The sequence below is a fragment of the Ranitomeya imitator genome, chromosome 4 (assembly GCF_032444005.1).
Source record: "Ranitomeya imitator isolate aRanImi1 chromosome 4, aRanImi1.pri, whole genome shotgun sequence".
Classification (NCBI taxonomy): domain Eukaryota; kingdom Metazoa; phylum Chordata; class Amphibia; order Anura; family Dendrobatidae; genus Ranitomeya; species Ranitomeya imitator.
The window spans coordinates 363,061,108-363,081,904 of record NC_091285.1 but is presented as its reverse complement, the minus strand read 5'-3'; the positions used below and the strand labels follow the sequence as shown (position 1 = coordinate 363,081,904).

The following is a 20,797-nucleotide window of genomic DNA, read 5'->3' as shown; positions in this document are numbered from 1 at the left end:
ATCTCTCTCTATCTCTCTCTATCTATCTCTCTATCTATCTCTCTCTATCTCTCTCTCTCTCTCTCTCTCTATCTCTCTCTCTATCTCTCTCTATCTCTCTCTCTATCTCTCTCTCTATCTATCTCTCTATCTCTATCTATCTCTATCTATCTATCTCTATCTATCTCTCTCTATCTATCTCTATCTATCTCTATCTATCTATCTCTATCTATCTATCTCTATCTATCTCTATCTATCTGTCTGTCTGTCTGTCTATATCTATCTATCTAAGAATAAAAAGGGAAAACAGCACAAAAATAGAAAAAAGTGGGCTTTAATGCCTGAACGGCGTGGCAAAGTTTCGGATATAGTATCCTTTCTCAAGCTTGAGAAAGGATACTATATTCGAAACGTTGCCACGCCGTTCAGACATTAAAGCCCACTTTTTTCTCTCTTTTTTTTGTGCTGTTTTCCTTTTTTATTCTTATTATTGGAAACCATTGGACCATTGGTTTGGGAAGCGCTGCATGACAATTGTGGTAATATCAGATGCTGTTCCAATTTTGATCTCTATATATATTGATATTGTGGCCAAATATGCAAGCTTGGAACCCTAGTGAAGGGGCCTTGTGTTTGTGAGTCCCTTCACTAAAATTAAAAGCTAAACCACAAAAAAAATTAAATTCCCCCATTTTGATAAAATTAACTCTCTTCTCTGCTGCAGATCTAGCAGTTCTCTGAATGCTGAGCTTTGTATAACCCCGCCCACATCACTGATTGGCAGCTTTCTGTGTACACTGTGCATAGGCAGAAAATTGCCAGTTGTGGAGGTGGGGTTATACAAAAATCCTGAATAAGGAGGACTATATGGCAGCAGGTTTACTAGTCCATTAGTGATAATCTCCTACTGATAACATATGAAAACTACTGCAGGAAGCCCAATAAGGCTGGTTTCACACTAGCGTTCGGCAGGGCTGGGGATGGCAGCGTTCTTCTCCGTGAAGCCCGCCCACTGCCGCGTTTCTTCCTTCAGCTCCGTCTACATCTGCATGCTTTCTGCGTACCCCATCTCTAACATTGGGTACGCAGGCCATGCGGATGTATGTGGATGCCTCTGCATGTGTCGTCTTGATGCTGCGCTGACCTGCATCAAACGCAACATGTTGCATTTTGCATGCGTTAGAATGCGCATACATCCGCATGACCTGCGTACCCAATGTTAAGGATAGGTACACAGAACGCATGCAGATGTAGGCGGAGCTGAAGGAAGAGTCGCGACAGTGGGCGGGGCTTCACTGAGGAAGAAGGCTGCCGTCCGCTGCCCTGCTGAACACTAGTTTGAAGCTAGCCTAAATGACACATGGCTGGAATCTGTTTCTGTCTCTACATTATGCTGCTCTCTGATGAGGGAACATGACCTGGTAACAGCATTTCATTAGCAGCAAGATTGTTGTATATCTAAGATTACATGTCTACTGCTGCTATGACCATTTCATTATAATCTTTAAAGAGTAACTGTTATTTTAATTTTTATGTCATAAATCAGTAGTACACATGAAAATAAGAGGCAACAATTTTTTTTCTTTTTATAAAAATTTCAGAATTGTTCATCACCACTTTATAAAAAAAAAACTCTCCACGTCTGGTATCGAGACTCATATATCCAGATCAGTATCACTGCACAATGAACGACAAAAAAACAAAACGCCAAAAAGCAAATGCAGAATTGATTTTTTAAAATATAATTTTCCAGTATATTTTATGGTAAAAGAACGGAGTCATTCAAAAATACAACTCGTACTGCAAAAACCAATCCCTCATATGGTTCCACCATTCCAGGGCGACGCCGCACCAAGCGCTTCCACTTGCAGCCTTTTTCCTGACACTATGGCAGTCCGTTCTGGTGGAGGTCTTAATGTAGGACTGAAACGTTAACCATGATAAAGATTGCCTATTACACGAATGATCATTCACTGCATCCTTCTGAGTGCCAGGCTTTGTCTGCTATATTCTCTACTGACGTGAGCAGCCAGCTAGCCCCTTTTGTGCACAGTATTAGTAACATGTCAGCATGTTGAAAGTGGACAGGACAAGAGCCAAGATACTCATATCAGGGCACCTCTTATAATAGAAGTTTTTTAGTAACTTGCATTACTTGCCATTTTAACCCCTTCCCGACCCATGACGCCACGTAGGCATCATGAAAGTCGGTGCCAATCCGACCCATGACGCCTATGTGGCGTCATGGAAAGATCGCGTCCCTGCAGATCGTGTGAAAGGGTTAACTCCCATTTCACCCGATCTGCAGGGACAGGGGGAGTGGTAGTTTAGCCCAGGGGGGGTGGCTTCACCCCCCCGTGGCTACGATCGCTCTGATTGGCAGTTTCACTTTCAACAGCCAATCAGAGCGATTTGTAATATTTCACCTATTAAAACTGGTGAAATATTACAATCCAGCCATGGCCGATGCTGCAATATCATCGGCCATGGCTGGAAACACTAATGTGCCCCCACCCCACCGATCGCCCCCCCCCAGCCCTCCGATCTGTCCGGTACACTGCTCCGGCTCCCCTCCGTCCTATGCTCCGCTCCCCCCGTGCTCCAATCACCCCCCCCCCATGCTCCGATCCAACCCCCTTGCACTCCGATCCACCCCCCGTGCATCATCCACCCCCCCGTGCTCCGTTCCACCCCCCGCGCTCCAATCCCACCCCCCGTGCTCCGATCCCCCCCCCCGTGCTCCCCCCCACCCCATCATACTTACCGATCCTGCCGGGGTCCGTCCGTCTTCTCCCTGGGCACCACCATCTTCCAAAATGGCGGGCGCACTGCGCATGCGCCGGCAGATTCGTTCCAAAGTGCATTTTGATCACTGAGATATAATCCATCACAGTGATCAAAGTAAAAAAAATAATAAATGACCTCCCCCCCCCCCCCTTTGTCACCCCCATAGGTAGGGACAATAAAAAAATAAAGAATTTTTTTTTTTTTTCCACTAAGGTTAGAATAGGGTTAGGGTTAGGGCTAGGGTTAGGGTTTCGGTATGTGCACACGTATTCTGTTCCTCTGTGGATTTTTCCGCTGCGGATTTGATAAATCCGCAGTGCTAAACCGCTGCGGATTTATGGCGGATTTACCGCGGTTTTTCTGCACATTTCACTGCGGTTTTACAACTGCGATTTTCTATTGGAGCAGTTGTAAAACCGCTGCGGAATCCGCTGAAACAAGTGACATGCTGCAGAATGTAAACCGCTGCGTTTCCGTGCAGTTTTTCTGCAGCATGTGTACAGCGATTTTTGTTTCCCATAGGTTTACATTGAACTGTAAACTCATGGGAACTCTGCGGATCCGCAGCGTTTTCCGCAGTGTGTGCACTTACCTTTAGAATTAGGCTATGTGCACACGGTGCGGATTTGGCTGCGGATCCGCAGCGGATTGACCGCTGCGGATCCGCAGCAGTGTTCCATCAGGTTTACAGTACCATGTAAACCTATGGAAAACTAAATCCGCTGTGCCCATGGTGCAGAAAATACCGCGCGGAAACGCTGCGTTGTATTTTCCGCAGCATGTCAATTCTTTGTGCTGATTCCGCAGCGTTTTACACCTGTTCCTCAATAGGAATCCACAGGTGAAATCCGCACAAAAAACGCTGGAAATCCGTGGTAAATCCGCAGGTAAAACGCCGTGCCTTTTACCCGCGGATTTTTCAAAACTGATGCTGAAAAATTTCACACGAATCCGCAACGTGGGCACATAGCCTTAGGGTTAGGGTTGGAATTAGGGTTGCGGTTAGGGTTGTGATTAGGGTTATGGCTACAGTTGGGATTAGGGTTAGGGGTGTGTTGGGGTTAGTGTTGGAGGTAGAATTGAGGGGTTACCACTGTTTAGGCACATCAGGGGTCTCCAAACGCAACATGGCGCCACCATTGATTCCAGCCAATCTTGTATTCAAAAAGTCAAATGGTGCTCCCTCACTTCCGAGCCCCGACGTGTGCCCAAACAGTGGTTTACCCCCTCATATGGGGTATCAGTGTACTCAGGACAAACTGCGCAACAATTACTGGGGTCCAATTTCTCCTGTTACCCTTGTGAAAATAAAAAAATGCTTGCTAAAACATCATTTTTGAGGAAAGAAAAATGATTTTTTATTTTCACGGCTCTGCGTTGTAAACGTCTGTGAAGCACTTGGGGGTTCAAAGTGCTCACCACATATCTAGATAAGTTCCTTTCGGGGTCTAGTTTCCAAAATGGGGTCACTTGTGGGGGGTTTCTACTGTTTAGCCACATCAAGGGCTCTGCAAACGCAACGTAACGCCCGCAGAGCATTCCATCAAAGTCTGCATTTCAAAACGTCACTACTTCACTTCCGAGCCCTGGCATGTGCCCAAACAGTGGTTTACCCCCACATATGGGGTATCAGTGTACTCAGGAGAAACTGGACAACAACTTTTGGGGTCAAATTTCTCCTCTTACCCTTGGGAAAATAAAAAATTGCAGGCTAAAAGATCATTTTTGAGAAAATAAATTTTTTTTTTTAATTTTCATGGCTCTGCATTATAAAATTCTGTGAAGCACCTGGGGGTTTAAAGTGCTCACTAGGCATCTAGATAAGTTCCTTGGGGGGTCTAGTTTCCAAGATGGGGTCACTTGTGGGGGAGCTCCAATGTTTAGGCACACAGGGGCTCTCCAAACGCGACATGGTGTCCGCTAAAGATGGAGATAATTTTTCATTCAAAAAGTCAAATGGCGCTCCTTCCCTTCCGAGCCTTACCATGTACCCAAACAGTGGTTTACCCCCACATGTGGGGTATCGGTGTACTCAGGAGAAATTGCCCAACAAATTTTAGGATCCATTTTATCCTGTTGCCCATGTGAAAATGAAAAAATTGAGGCTAAAAGAATTTTTTTGTGAAAAAAAGTACTTTTTCATTTTTACGGATCAATTTGTGAAGCACCTGGGGGTTCAAAGTGCTCACTATGCATCTAGATAAGTTCCTTGGGGCGTCTAGTTTCCAAAATGGGGTCACTTGTGGGGGAGCTCCAAATTTTAGGCACACGGGGGCTCTCCAAACGTGACATGGTGTCCGCTAAAGAGTGGAGCCAATTTTTCATTCAAAAAGTCAAATGGCGCTCCTTCCCTTCCAAGCCCTGCCGTGCGCCCAAACAGTGGTTTACCCCCACATATGAGGGATCAGCGTACTCAGGACAAATTGGACAACAACTTTCATGGTTCAGTTTCTCCTTTTACCATTGGGAAAATGAAAAAATTGTTGCTAAAACATCATTTTTGTGACTAAAAAGTTAAATGTTCATTTTTTCCTTCCATGTTGCTTCTGCTGCTGTGAAGTACCTGAAGGGTTAATAAACTTCTTGAATGTGGTTTTGAGTACCTTGAGGGGTGCATTTTTTAGAATAGTGTCACTTTTGGGTATTTTCAGCCATATAGACCCCTCAAACGGACTTCAAATGTGAGGTGGTCCCTAAAAAAAATGGTTTTGTAAATTTCGTTGTAAAAATGAGAAATCGCTGGTGATATTTTAACCATTATAACTTCCTAGCAAAAAAAAAAATTTTGTTTCCAAAATTGTGCTGATGTAAAGTATACATGTGGGAAATGTTATTTATTAACTATTTTGTGTCACATAACTCTCTGGTTTAACAGAATAAAAATTCAAAATGTGAAAATTGCGAAATTTTCGCCAAATTTCCGTTTTTATCAAAAATAAACGCAGAATTTATTGACCTAAATTTACCACTAACATGAAGCCCAATATGTCACGAAAAAAACAATCTCAGAACCGCTAGGATCCGTTGAAGCGTTCCTGAGTTATTACCTCATAAAGGGACACTGGTCAGAATTTCAAAAAACGGCAAGGTCTTTAAGGTCAAAATAGGCTGGGTCATGAAGGGGTTAAACACCTTTCAAAGCGAATCTGTCAAGAGATATTTGTTACCAAACTGAGAGCAGCGTAATGTAGAGACAGGGACCCTAATTCCAGCGAAGTGTCATTGGGCTACTAGGAGCCGCTTTGATAAAATCCCCTCTAACAGCAGATTTGTAAACCTGCTGTATTGTCGTTCTCCATATTCATGAGCTCTGTGTTATTATATAATAATAATAAATAATAATTTTATTTCTATAGCGTCAACATATTCCGCAGCACTTTACATTTCAGGGACTTGTACAGACAATAGACATTACAGCATAACAATGAACACATAAATAAAAACAGATCCCAAGAGGAGTGAGGGCCCTGCTCGCAAGCTTACAATCTATGAGGAAAAGGGGAGACACGAGAGGTGGAGGGTAACAATTGCTTTCGTTGTTCGGATTATTTATTACGCTCACTTATATACACCATCATATTCTGCAGCGCTTTGCAAACATTATGATCATCATCACTGTCCTCATTGAAGCTTACAATCTAAATTCCTTATCAGTATGTCCCCGCTCCCATCATTAATTGGCAATTTTGTGCCTATACACAGCGTACACAGAAAGATGTCAGTTGTACAGAGCTCAGCATACAGAGCACAGCTAAAAACTGTTATGAATTAGTGATGAGCGAATATACTCGTTACTCGAGATTTCCCGAGCACGCTCGGGTGTCCTCCGAGTATTTCCCCTTCGCCTCATTGGGGGACACAGACCGTGGTGTATGCTGCTGCCAATAGGAGGCTGACACTAAGTGATACAAAGAAAGTGATCTCCTCCCCTGCAGTATACACCCTCCTGCTGGCTCTCGGCTCCTCCCTGCAGTATACACCCTCCTGCTGGCTCTCGGCTCCTCCCGTGCAGTATATACCCTCCTGCTGGCTCTCAGCTCCTCCCTGCAGTATACACCCTCCTGCTGGCTCTCAGCTCCTCCCTGCAGTATACACCCTCCTGCTGGCTCTCGGCTCCTCCCGTGCAGTATATACCCTCCTGCTGGCTCTCAGCTCCTCCCTGCAGTATACACCCTCCTGCTGGCTCTCAGCTAACCAGTTCTTGCTTAGTGTCTGTAGGAGGCACATGGGTCTGTTTCAGACCCCAACGTTTTTATTTTATTGTTTACTTTTCTGTAAATTTTTATTTTTTAATTAACGGAGTGAAGGGGGCGACGGTTCCTTTCAAGGTTCCGATCTCCCCCGAACCATCAACAGGCGAGCACGGCGAGTATTCCTCCCCGTACCCTTTCCTGCGACGTGGGAAGCCATGCCTGAGCTCACTTCAGGGGCGACGGTTCCTTTCATGGTCCCGATCTCCCCACACCAGCAGCAGGCGACCACATGGAGTGTCGCCTCCATGTATCCTCTCCTGGAGCCAGGCCTAATGCCGGACAACTGGCCTGTCCACCCGGACTGAACTCCATGGCTGTACAGAGGCCCCTCTCTATGGCGTCCGAGCAGCCCCCACTGTCCCACCACTGTGAAAGCGGATGGCACAAGGAGGCGGACGGTTCCTCTCCACCTCCCTAACAAACGGATGATGGATTGAGGCTTATCCCTGCACCGTCCACGCTGCACAGAACAGCGCTGAAACCCACATCCGCGGCGGCTCCATGCCGGGACGCGCACCAATGGTGAGTGGATCCATCTTCAGAGGGATATCCACATGCTGACAGGCAGCCTCAGCCACTTCCCTGTGGCCCACCTCTCTGAGGTAACGCTCTGGATGGCTGCAAAAATTTAGTCCCCGGCTTCGGCCGATTTGTAGGCCGCATCCTGGAAGTCTTGCCTGGAACGACCCACTGGTATCGTCCGCCAGCTACAGAAATTTAGGCCCCGGCTTGGGCCTATTCAACATCGTGTCTGTGGCTCCGCCCCCCAAATTGGCGCTTCTCGCTCTCTGCGAGATTTTATCAACTCTGCAGCTCCCGGTGGCCATCTTGGTCCACCCGGCCCGCTCACACTGGGGTGACAGTATTTTTGCATTAAAGGGGCACATCGACTCTACATCAGTACCTGGGTAAGGAAGTACCTGGTCTTAAAGGCACATGACCAGTATTCCCTGGTCTTAAAGGCATGTGGCCAGGATTCCCAGTCTTGAAGGCGCATGACCAGTATTCCCTGGTCTTAAAAACGCATGACCAGTATTCCCTGGTCTTAAAGGTGCATGACCAGTATTCTCTGGTCTTAAAGGTGCATGACCAGTATTCTCTGGTCTTAAAGGTGCATGACCAGTATTCTCTGGTCTTAAAGGTGCATGACCAGTATTCTCTGGTCTTAAAGGTGCATGACCAGTATTCTCTGGTCTTAAAGGTGCATGTCCAGTATTCTCTGGTCTTAAAGGTGCATGTCCAGTATTCTCTGGTCTTAAAGGCTTATGACCAGTATTTCCTGGTCTTAAAGGCGCATGACCAGTATTCCCTGGTCTTAAAGGCGTATGACCAGTATTTCCTGGTCTTAAAGGTGCATGACCAGTATTCCGTGGTCTTAAAGGCGCTTGATCAGTCCGAGGAGCCCTCCGCCGCCGACCCCAGCTTTATCCTCTAGTTCCCCTCAGTGGACTTTTTCACTGACCAATCCATGGTTCTCGGACCAAGAGATTGAATCCCTCTGTGTACCCTCTGTGTTTGGAGTGCTCGCAGGACCAATATACATGGTCCCTATCCTACATGGGAGCCGTCGGCTAGCAGGGGCCGCAAGTATTCTAGAAACGTGCAGGCGTCTAGAAACATACAGGCATCTAGAAAACGGAAGTTTTTCGTTTCCTGCTCCCTCACCAATGATTTGATGACAACAAGGCTCTGAATATGGATTGGATATTGTCTGAACTTGCCAGAGCTTCAGAGACTAAACTCCCTCGTGAGCATTTGCCATTCAACAGCATTTTCAAGTCACAACCTTGTCCTTCGGCCTTGCTTCCGCACCCAGAGTGTTCGCTCGGGTCATGGCGGATGTCATGTTTCTCTTGCACTCTAGAGGCGTGCTCGTCCTGCCCTGTTTGGTCTGTCTAGCCGCCCTTCCAGGACTACGCTGAGTCGTCTATATCTCTTGCGATACCTTCTCTCCTGGGCTGGCAGCTACACTTAGACAAGTTCTCCTCATTTCCAGCCCAGCAGATATCCTTTTTGAGGATGATCCTGCACACTTCTAGAAGGATGGTAATTCTTCCTCGAGACAAGGTCATGGCCCTTCAACAGGGAGCTCGCGCAAGGAGAGTTCTGAGGACTTGATTACTCACCCCCTCATTTCATTCGATTTGCTAAGAGAGTTCTGAGCAAAAATGGTGACGACAATGGAAGCGGTTTCCTTCGCTCCGCTCGTTTTCAGCAAGTCAAGCAGACTTTCAGACAATAGTCTCTGAGCTCCTTCTTCATCCAGGGCCTTTCTCCCGGTTCAATGGTTATTAGTAACTTCCAACGCCAGTCTTCTTCTCCCCATCATTGTTCTGGAGATCCGAACGGTAGTCTTACAGCAGGTCCACTGCCTTCTGGCGGGTCTCCCTATCCGAATTCAATTGGATAATGCCACGGCGGTGCCTTACGTCAGTCATCTAGCAGGTACCCACGGTCAGGCGCCATGACCGAGGTACCTCACTTTCTCTGATGGGCCGAAGTCTATTATTCGGTGATCTCGGCAGTATATATCCCAGAAGTAGAACTCTGAACGGCAAACAAATTCAGCCGTCAGGGTTCCGTCTCAAGTCAGTGGGAACTTCACCCCGAAGTCTTCCATCAGATCTGTCCTTACTGGAGCTCTCCAGTTGTAGGTAGGATGACATCCAGACTGAAGGCCAATGTACTCGAGTTCGTGGTTCGGCCTCGAGATCCAAGAGCCATCGCTCTCCATGCTCTGGTTCTGCCGTGGTACCAGTTTCCATAACTCCCCTTCCACTGCTTCCGAAAGCCTTTCGGAAGCAGAAAGGGGCCCCAGTGATCCTCAGAGATCCGCACTGACCACGTCCATTTTTTTGTTTGCGGAGCTAGTATCTTCTCGCCTTATCGCAGCACAACCTCAAGTAGGGACTTTCTCACAGGGAGTTTTCACACGTAGTTCTTCCCTATCGCATACCGTTAGATCATTGGGACCTTATTATTCCTAGGAGCCTTACAGTAGACTCCTTTTTCATCCAGGCAGACTTTACTATCAGGGAAAGTCGTCCCGTTCTCCTCTGCGATATTCTCACTCTGACGAGTCTTCGGAGCTAGCTTCTCTGCTCTTTCAGACTTTTTTCCCTTATTTCCTTCGAGGCAAGGTTGTCCTCAGGCCATCTCCATCCCTTGTTACCAAGGTGGTACTGTATTACCACTGTTGTGAGGGCATAGTTCTTCCCTCATCTCTTTTGGCTCCAGTCCACAAAATGGAATAAGATCCCCCATATTCTGGACGAAGTGAGTGCTCTGAGTAGGTACGTCTTGAGGACGGCGTCTTTCTGAAGGTTGGACGTTTTATTTGGGCTTCCTGACGGTAGAGGAAGGCTTCCTGACATTTTCAGGAAGGGTTTAGCCGTTTCATCGACCATGATAACATGGTGAATTCTTTTCACCATCCAGGAGTCCTTCCGTGCTAGATGTCAGCCTATCTCCCTGTCTATCAAGGGTTCTAGGCACCAGGCGTCAGCAAGGCACGCCTGCAAGCTTGCGGATTCGTCCAGTCCGCATGCATTCTTGAAGCACTATAATTCCCACACCTCCACAGATGTGAGTCTGGGCAGGCGGACTCTGGAGGCCGCGGTGGCGCACTTGTAAGTAGCGGTTACACAGGGCCTAATCTGTTGTTGTCCCCACCCAGGGACTGCTTTGGGACGTCCCACGGTCTGTGTCCCCCAATGAGGCGAAGGAGAAATAGGGATTTTTGTGTACTCACCGTAAAATCCTTTTCTCCGAGCCATTCATTGGGGGACACAGCTCCCACCCTGTTATTAGCTTATGATTGTTTTTTATAATCTGACATGCTATACTCTCATATATAATATGACATGTTATACGCTCATATATTGTTATTGATCTCCTACTGCTTTTGCACCGAACTGGTTAGCTGAGAGCCAGCAGGAGGATGTATACTGCAGGGGAGGAGCTAACTTTTTTTGTATCACTTAGTGTCAGCCTCCTATTGGCAGCAGCATACACCCACGGTCTGTGTCCCCCAATGAGTGGCTCGGAGAAAAGGATTTTACGGTGAGTACACAAAAATCCCTATTTTTTAGTGCTCGGAAATGTAGTTTTTCTTGCCGCAGCTGAATGATTTACATCTGTTAGCCAGCATAAGTACATGTGGGGGTTGCCTGGTTGCTAGGGAATCCCCACATGTACTTATGCTGGCTAACAGACGTAAATCATTCAGCAGTGGCAAGAAAATCTAAGTTTCCGAGCACTAAAAAATACTCGGAGGACCCCCGAGCGTGCTCCGGAAATCTCGAGTAACAAGTATATTCGCTCATCACTATTATGAATCCAAACTGGAGCAAGCAGCCTAGTAAGTGAAATATCGCTGGAATCAGGGTATCTGTCCTTACATTGTGCTGCTCTCAGATGGGACGGCCGCATACACCCGGTGACAGATTCTTTTTAGATGTGTTTTATCTTTATTTTAACAAATATCTTGAGGGCATGATTTTGAGGCACTAAAATGTGAATATTACAGGTTCTCCCCTTTATACTTGTTAGTCCAGATTACTCAAAGACTGCCCAGTTTTCCTGTCCACAAAATGACAGTTGATAGAGGGACCTGTGACCAGGCCTGTCCCTCAGTCTCCTTCAGTTAAAAAACATTAGGATTACGCAGACACAAAAACATGTATAGTTTTTATTTTACTTAAGTAGTAAAAACAAATTTGTAAAAAAAGTTACATTTTTGCTTGTGCCGACATTTTCCAAGAGCCGTAATGTTTTAAACTTTCAGGTTATCGAGCTGTGTGAAAGCTTGCTTTTTATTCCCCCAGTCTATGTTTTTATTGACATACCCCCTTGGGGTAGATACAATATTTTGATCACCTGTTACATTTTATTAGTATTGTTCCGTTGGCTGAAAAACTGCACTTATTGGGTTTTTATTTGTCTTCTAGTTACAGTTTACAGTTTTACCGTTTGGATTAAATTATTTAATATTTTGATTGAGCAGAGTTTTACGAATGCAGTGATACCAAATATTTGTATTCTTTAATTTATTTTGTTTTATTTCTTAATTTTTATTGGGGGAAAATATATTGTTAGCCCCCTTAGGTGACTTGAACCTGCGATCATCTGATCACTTGTGCCATATACAGCAATTCCACGCCTATAAACACCAGCTACAGGCTGATTTTCACAGGAGCACCATGATGACAGGCTCAGGGGTTTTCAGCAGACCCCTGGGTTTCATGGCGCCACGCCAATCCCATTTAGGGCGCACCAATGGGTGCTTGGAATGATGCACACACACCCCGCCGACACTTGTTAAATTCCGCTGTCATGAGATTAACCATTATCATTAGTCTGTATCTTGCTTTGTTTACATTGGTAAAAACAGATCCTTAAAATGGTTCTCCCAGAATGTAAAAAAATGTCATTGCCACCCCCACACCTCCCCTTGACTTAATTCAAACAGATGCCTGTCCTAGTCACTTGTCGGAACAGGCTGCAATCTGAAGACACTCCGCTCCCGAGACCTGTGTCTCAACAGTTGGAAGACCAGTATAGTAAGCACACCTACCGCATCTTACAGTGAAGTGTACCACACAAGAAATAAATCTTCTCTGCTAACAAAGGATTTTCTTTCCATCCCTGCTCAGTCAGATATTTCTTTTAATGTCACAGTCCTTCTCCTTGGCTCATGGAGGGATTTGCGCTTTTGATACAGCTCTTCTGACAGTGAACTGTGACTTTTCAGACTGCAGTCTGCCCCGACGTGACTAAAGGTACCTTCACACATAACGATTTCGTTAACAATATCGTTGCTTTTTGTGATGTAGCAACGATATCGTTAACGAAATTGTTATGCGTGACAGCGACCAACGATCAGGCCCCTGCTGGGAGATCGTTGGTCGTGGGGAATGATCAGGACCTTTTTTTGGTCGCTGATCACCAGCTGTCATCGCTGAATCGGCGTGTGTGACGCTGATCCAGCGATGTGTTCACTGGTAACCAGGATAAATATCGGGTTACTAAGCGCAGGGCCGCGCTTAGTAACCCGATATTTACCCTGGTTACCATTGTAAAAGTTAAAAAAAAAAACAGTACATACTCACATTCCTGTCATGTCCGTCATCAGCTTCCCTGCACTGACTGTGTCAGCGCCGGCCGGCCGTAAAGCAGAGCACAGCAGTGACGTCACCGCTCTGCTTTACGGCCGGCGCTTACACAGTGCAGGGAAGCTGACGCTGGGGGACGTGACAGGAAATGTGAGTATGTACTGTTTTTTTTTTTTTAACTTTTTACAATGGTAACCAGGGTAAATATCGGGTTACTAAGCACGGCCCTGCACTTAGTAACCCAATGTTTACCCTGGTTACCCGGGGACTTCGGCATCGTTGAAGACAGTTTTAACGATGCTGAAGTCTTTCCCCGGATCGTTGGTCGCTGGAGAAGCTGTCTTTGTGACAGCTCCCCAGCGACCACACAACGACTTACCAACGATCACGGCCAGGTCGTATCGCTGGTCGTGATCGTTGGTAAATCGTTTAGTGTAACGGTACCTTAAGACAGGCTGCAGTTTGAATTAAGTGACGGGGGCCATTTTTTTCACACACTATGTTGGGAGGCCAAAATGAAATGTTGAGTTCAAAGAGCTGCCTAGAAAACCATAATCGGGTATGTATAAGTCAATGAACCTAGTGTCATCTAATTCATAAGTACATACATTAGCACTGTGGGTTTGGGATAATGTTCCGAGGTCAAATCTTGCAAATTACCCCCCTCTCCCACCAAAAACAAACTGATGTGTTATGTGTAAGTATTCCGAATTCTGCCTAATAAAACCAATGTGTTTGGTGCTATTTTCAGCAACTCTGAATTTGGTGAGTGAGACCCAGAGATGGATTGTGGCCGAAGCCCAGAGAGGCACCGTGTATCTGAAGCTCCAGGATTGGCTACAGTCTCTTAAGCTGCACACAACCTGAAATCTCAACTGAAACCGGACTGTAGTACTTTGACACGTTGCCTGAATGTCAGGTGGACACCCTTGCCACTTTAGTTTCCTATTGAGCCAAGTTTCAAACTCTTGAAAACCTTTCTGAGCTGTATTTTGGTGTGTCCTATTATTCTGTAAGAGGAGGATTGGGTAATATGCCTTGTGTACTTACAAATGTTCCATTGTATGGAAAGCACAGCTATATGATTACTGTATACCAGTCACACCACGTGTGTGTATATACCATATGCGTGCCTGAAGATCACTATATACGGGAGGCCATTTTTTATGTATTTCCTGGGATTTCAAGCCTGCAAACTAATAATGCAGCTTTGAGAGGACATGGTCTGATGTACTGTGCCTTGTACTACTACATAGACATGTCTGGTCTTCCATATAGAGCTTTTTTATACAATGGTGGAATGTAGGGTAGATGTTTCTTAAGGATTATTATATGGTAACAATCAATAATGGTGATGAATACTGTAATGCTGTAGTACACTAATGAATTGCCTTTGCAAATCAGACAAACTTCTGTTTAAAACCAACATCAGTGTTTCTCGGAAGTCTATCTGGTGTTTAAAGGGGGTGTCTGGGATGAGAATACATGGACACTTGTCCTGGGTGTGTGCTTAGTATTGTGCCTCATACTCAATCAGGTGAATACTGGAGACAACACAGACAGACATGAGAGCTGCTGATTCTGGGGAAGTGGACATTTGTCCCCCTCATGCTGGATTACCCCTTTAATTTTCACATTTTGCAGGTCAATGTATGTGAAATCAATAATACATGTGCCTTCTGCAGTGCTGTATTGGCCTCCGGCACATTAGGTGCTGCTTGGACTCACTACTGTTAGTTGAGCAGGCTTATTAGAAGTAAACATTTTATATCTTGTTAAAGACTTCCGATGTTTATCCACATTTTATATGTACATTTTACACTGCCCCAATTATCTCATCGATAAGTATAATGGCATACTCCATGGCTATGCTCGCCCACCTTCCCTAAGTGGGTGTTGTGTTGTGGCCTCATCGGCTATACAAACTAACAAAACGGATTCTCATTAAATGGTGTTAAATAGCGTTCAATGTGATGCGTTTTCAACCATTGTGGTTCTGTATCAAGCATAGTTGAGCACTAAAAGGCAAAACGCCAGCCAGAATTCAATACGGCGGTATAAAACAATTAATCCTATGTGGACAGCATCTTTGTTACCGTGCACATAAGCCCGGGGACGGTATAGTATACAGTGCCTACAAGTAGTATTCAACCCCCTGCAGATTTAGCAGGTTTACACATTTGGAATTAACTTGGCATTGTGACATTTGGACTGTAGATCAGCCTGGAAGTGTGAAATGCACTGCAGCAAAAAAGAATGTTATGTCTTTGTTTATTTTTTTTTTAAATTGTGAAAAGTCTTTTCAGAGGGTCATTTATTATTCAACCCCTCAACCCACCAGAATTCTGTTTGGTTCCCCTAAAGTATTAAGAAGTAGTTCAGGCACAAAGAACAATGAGCTTCACATGTTTGGATTAATTATCTCTTTTTCCAGCCTTTTCTGACTATTTAAGACCCTCCCCAAACTTGTGAACAGCACTCATACATGGTCAACATGGGAAAGACAAAGGAGCATTCCAAGGCCATCAGAGACAAGATCGTGGAGGGTCACAAGGCTGGCAAGGGGTACAAAGCCCTTTCCAAGGAGTTGGGCCTACCTGTCTCCACTGTTGGGAGCATCATCCGGAAGTGGAAGGCTTATGGAACTACTGTTAGCCTTCCACGGCCTGGACAGCCTTTGAAAGTTTCCTCCCGTGCCGAGGCCAGGCTTGTCCGAAGAGTCAAGGCTAACCCAAGGACAACAAGGAAGGAGCTCCGGGAAGATCTCATGGCAGTGGGGACATTGGTTTCAGTCAATACCATAAGTAACGTACTCCACCGCAATGGTCTCCGTTCCAGACGAGCCCGTAAGGTACCTTTACTTTCAAAGCGTCATGTCAAGGCTCGTCTACAGTTTGCTCATGATCACTTGGAGGACTCTGAGACTGACTGGTTCAAGGTTCTCTGGTCTGATGAGACCAAGATCGAGATCTTTGGTGCCAACCACACACGTGACGTTTGGAGACTGGATGGCACTGCATACGACCCCAAGAATACCATCCCTACAGTCAAGCATGGTGGTGGCAGCATCATGCTGTTGGGCTGTTTCTCAGCCAAGGGGCCTGGCCATCTGGTCCGCATCCATGGGAAGATGGATAGCACGGCCTACCTGGAGATTTTGGCCAAGAACCTCCGCTCCTCCATCAAGGATCTTAAGATGGGTCGTCATTTCATCTTCCAACAAGACAACGACCCAAAGCACACAGCCAAGAAAACCAAGGCCTGGTTCAAGAGGCAAAAAATCAAGGTGTTGCAGTGGCCTAGTCAGTCTCCTGACCTTAACCCAATTGAAAACTTGTGGAAGGAGCTCAAGATTAAAGTCCACATGAGACACCCAAAGAACCTAGATAACTTGGAGAAGATCTGCATGGAGGAGTGGGCCAAGATAACTCCAGAGACCTGTGCTGGCCTGATCAGGTCTTATAAAAGACGATTATTAGCTGTAATTGCAAACAAAGGTTATTCCACAAAATATTAAACCTAGGGGTTGAATAATAATTGACCCACACTTTTATGTTTAAAATTTATAAAAATTTAACTGAGCAACAAAACTTTTTGGTTTGTAAGATTTATGCATCTGTTAATAAATCCTGCTCTTGTTTGAAGTTTGAAGGCTCTAACTCATTTGCATCTTATTAAACCTGCTAAATCTGCAGGGGGTTGAATACTACTTGTAGGCACTGTATATAGGACATATGAAACACATAGCGAACCCTTCTGGCATGATAAGACTTAGCATAGGTTTATGGTTGGATACATTATTGGTAAGATCAGACACAGCCCTCTCGTTTCCCTTAAAGGGGTTGTCCAGTCTTTTGCTAAGTCTGCAGTCACATGACCTGGAGAATCCTGACAGTGTGCAATGCGCTTGCTGTGAGGATTTGGAAGTCTGTAGTCCACTTTTATCAAAAGACTGGATTACCCCTTTAAAATAACAACCAGACGTATGTGACTGCAGTTATTCGCCAGAAAGTAGACCAGGCTCTTTCTAATGAATGACAGTCGCGCCTTATTATATTGCGCCATTCAATGAGACTGATGTGTCTGCTCTTACCAATAGTTTTCTTCTCCTCATTTCTATTCCAATAATGTACAGTACATCAAACTATAAATCTATGTTAAAGGGGTATTCCCAGCTCCAAGATCCTGTCCCAATATGTAGTATGTGTAATAATAACAATATTAGCAAATACCTCCAGTTAGAAATGTAGTATAGTTCTTCTAATTCACTATATTGCTTACACCATGTTCAGGGCAATGTGCAGCTTAGGTATCCATGGTTACAACCACTGAGAGCTGTCTACCTAACTATCACTTTACGCGTGGTTGTAAACATGGATACCTAAGCTACTGTAATGCCCTGCACATGGGGTAAGTGACATAGTCAATCAGAAGAACTGTACTACATTTCTAATTGGAGGTATTTGCTAATATTATCATTATTACATGCTACATATTGGGATATGCTACCGGAGATACCCCTTTTAAGTCTGTATCATGACAGAGGGTTGTGACTTATGTTTCACATTTCTATGTAAACTATATTGTTCCTCAGTTTTGGTACACTGTAATGTATCATTGTATACTATGCAATTAAAAAGATGTTGTTCACATAGGGATATTGTTTTATATCGCATACAAAAATAGGTACTGAATTCTGATTGGTGCTTGCTTGGGTTTTTAAAAATGTATGTAAACTAGTTCTCAGCTATGATTGATAAAAAAAAACCCACATACTGGTCAACGTGTGATATGTGGAGTGTTCTATCACACTACTGTATATGAACTGGGCTGTGTGTGGTTCTAACTAAAGCCTTCTGTAAAGAAACTGGTATTTTACTGGGATGTGCTGCCCTGAAATGGAGCCTGCTGGCAGGATTACACCCTCTAAACTATTTATATGTAGCTCCCTTAAAGCGCCACTTCAGCGTTTTGTTTTTTTACACTGGAATGGTGCTACTAATATAAGACCCTGACACTTAGCCTTTTACTTACCACCTACCGTCCTCTGCTGTTATCCGCTCCAGTCGGTCTGCAGCAGTTTGTGGCATGCTGGATCACTCTTGTTTGCTGGCACAGACTGGAGAACGTCTTGTTCTGGTTTTCATGGACTTGCATTGGGAGCGTTTAACCGTTACTCGTGGCTTCCTGTCAGTCAGAAGTTGCGGGGTCACAAGATGGCAGCACTGGGAACAGCTCATGGTGGGTGGTAAGTGTAATATTAGGTCCACCATTACAGCACCACGATTAAAAACGCTGGAGTGGTGCTTCAAAGATAGGTCCAGCAATTCCTTTACATGGCTAGTGCATTCCTCCTGATACTCAGAAGTCAGTGTTTAACCCCTTACTGCCATTGGACAGAATAGTATGTCCAATGGCAGTATCCCCGTTTTGATGTGGGCTCCGGCGGTGAGCCCGCATCAAAGCCAGGACAGGTCAGCTGTTTAGATCAGCTGACATGTGCCTGCAATAGGCGCGGGTAGAATCGCGATCCACCCGTGCCTATTAACTAGATAAATGCCGCTGTCAAACTCTGATAGCGGCATTTAACAAGCGCATCCGGCCAGAATTGCGCGCACCAGTGTCCTCCTTCACATGATTGGGGGTCATTGGTGCGTCGGCATGACAACCAGAGGTCTCCTTGAGACCTCTATGGTTGTTGATGCCGGATTGCTATGAGCGCCACCCTGAGGTCGGCGCTCATAGAAAGTCTGTAATTTTGCAACAGAGGCGATCTGAGCATCGCCTCTATGTAGCAGAGCCGATCAAGTTGTCGCAGCTTGAAAAAAATAAAAAAAATATAAAAATTCAAATCACCCCCCCCCCCCCCCTTCTTTGCGCCATTCAAGATAAAACAATAAAAAAAAATCAAACCTACACATATTTGGTATTGCCACGTTCAGAATTGCCCGAAAAAAAAAAAAGGATTAACCTGATCGCTGAATGGCGTAGCGATTAAAAAAAAGTAAAAACGCCAGAATTACGTTTTTTTGGTCGCCGCAACATTGCATTAAAATGCCATAACGGGCGATCAAAAGAACGTATCTGCACCAAAATGGTATCATTAAAAACGTCAGCTCAGCACACAAAAAATAAGCCCCTACCCGACCCCAGATCACGAAAAATGGAGAAGCTACGGGTATCAGAAAATTGCAGGTTTGTTTTTTTCTTTTAGCAAAGTTTGGAATATTTTTCACCAGTTAGATAAAAAAGAACCTAGACATGTTTGGTGTCTGTAAACTCGTAATGACCTGGAGAATCAAAATGGCAGGTCAGTTTAACCCCTTCACGACCTTGCCCTTTTCTCTTTTTTTCTCATTTTTCACTCCCCTCCTTCCCAGAGCCATAACTTTTTTATTTTTCCGTCAATATGGCCATGTGAGGGCTTATTTTTTGTGGGATGAGTTGTACTTTTGAACGACACCATTGGTTCTAGCATGTCGTGTACTAGAAAATGGGAAAAAAATTCCAAGTGCAGTGAAATTGCAAAAAAAGTGCAATCCCACACTTGTTTTTTGTTTGGCTTTTTTGCTAGGTTCACTAAATGCTAAAACTGACCGGCCATTATGATTCTTCATGTCATTACGAGTTCATAGACACCAAACATGTCTAGGTTACGTTTTATCTAAGTGGTAAAAAAAGAAATTCCAAACTTTAAAAATTGCTCAATTTTCCATTACCAGTAGCGTATCCATTTTTTGTGATCTGGGGTTCGGTGAGGGCTTATTTTGTGCCTGCCGAGCTGACATTTTTAATGATACCATTTTGGTGCAGATACGTTCTTTTGATTGCCCATTATTGCATTTTAAAGCAATGTCGTGGCGACCAAAAAAACGTAATTCTGGCGCTTCAAATTTTTTTGTCGCTACGCCGTTTAGCGATCAGGTTAATCCTTTTTTTTTATTGATCGGGCGATTCTGAATGCGGCGATACCAAATGTGTAGGTTTGGGTGGCACTCATAGCAATCCGGCATCAGTAACCATAGAGGTCTTAAGGACCTCTATGGTTACCATCCTGATGCATCGCTGACCCCTGGTCATGTGACGGGGTCGGTGATGCGCTCATTTCCAGCTGGAAGCAGCGGTTAAATACCGCTGTCAGCATTTGACAGCGGCAATTAACTAGTTAATAGCGGTGGGTGAATCGCGATTTCACCCACCGCTATTGGGGGCACATGTCAGCTGTTCAAAGCAGCTGATAAGTCCCGGCTTTGAGGTGGGCTCAGCACCGGAGCCCTGCATCAAAGCGGGGGATCTGACCTCGGACGTAATAGTACGGCGGAGGTCGTGACGGGGTTAAGAATTTAGTGAACCTAGCAAAAAAAAAGCCAAACAAAAACAAGTGTGGGATTGCACTTTTGTTTTGCAATTTCACCGCACTTGGAATTTTTTTCCCGTTTTCTAGTACACGTCATGGTAAAATCAATGGTGTTGTTCAAAAGTACAACTCGTCCCGCAAAAAATAAGCCCTCACATGGCCATATTGACAGAAAAATAAAAAAGTTATGGCTCTGTGAAGGAAGGGAGCGAAAAACGCAAAAGCGAAAAAAGCTCCGGGGTTAAGGGGTTAAATTGATCTGCAAATGAGGCTGAAGGACTATTGTAGAACTGAAGCCTCTGTTACTC

At 45.0% G+C, this 20,797-nt stretch overlaps 1 protein-coding gene across 3 annotated transcripts in view; it reads left to right on the top strand.

The window, feature by feature from the left end:
- FAM185A (family with sequence similarity 185 member A) overlaps positions 1-20,797 on the top strand; it is a 193,043-nt gene that overhangs the window by 76,839 nt on the left and 95,407 nt on the right. Inside the window, exon 8 of one of the 3 annotated variants that reach the window (XM_069765124.1) lies at positions 13,884-14,569. The exons of the other annotated variants lie outside the window; for them this stretch is intronic. Within the exon in view, the coding sequence (XP_069621225.1) occupies positions 13,884-13,999 (116 nt within the window). The 3' untranslated portion in view covers positions 14,000-14,569. Of the gene's footprint in view, positions 1-13,883; positions 14,570-20,797 lie in introns of those variants that run through there. 3 annotated transcript variants of the gene reach the window in all.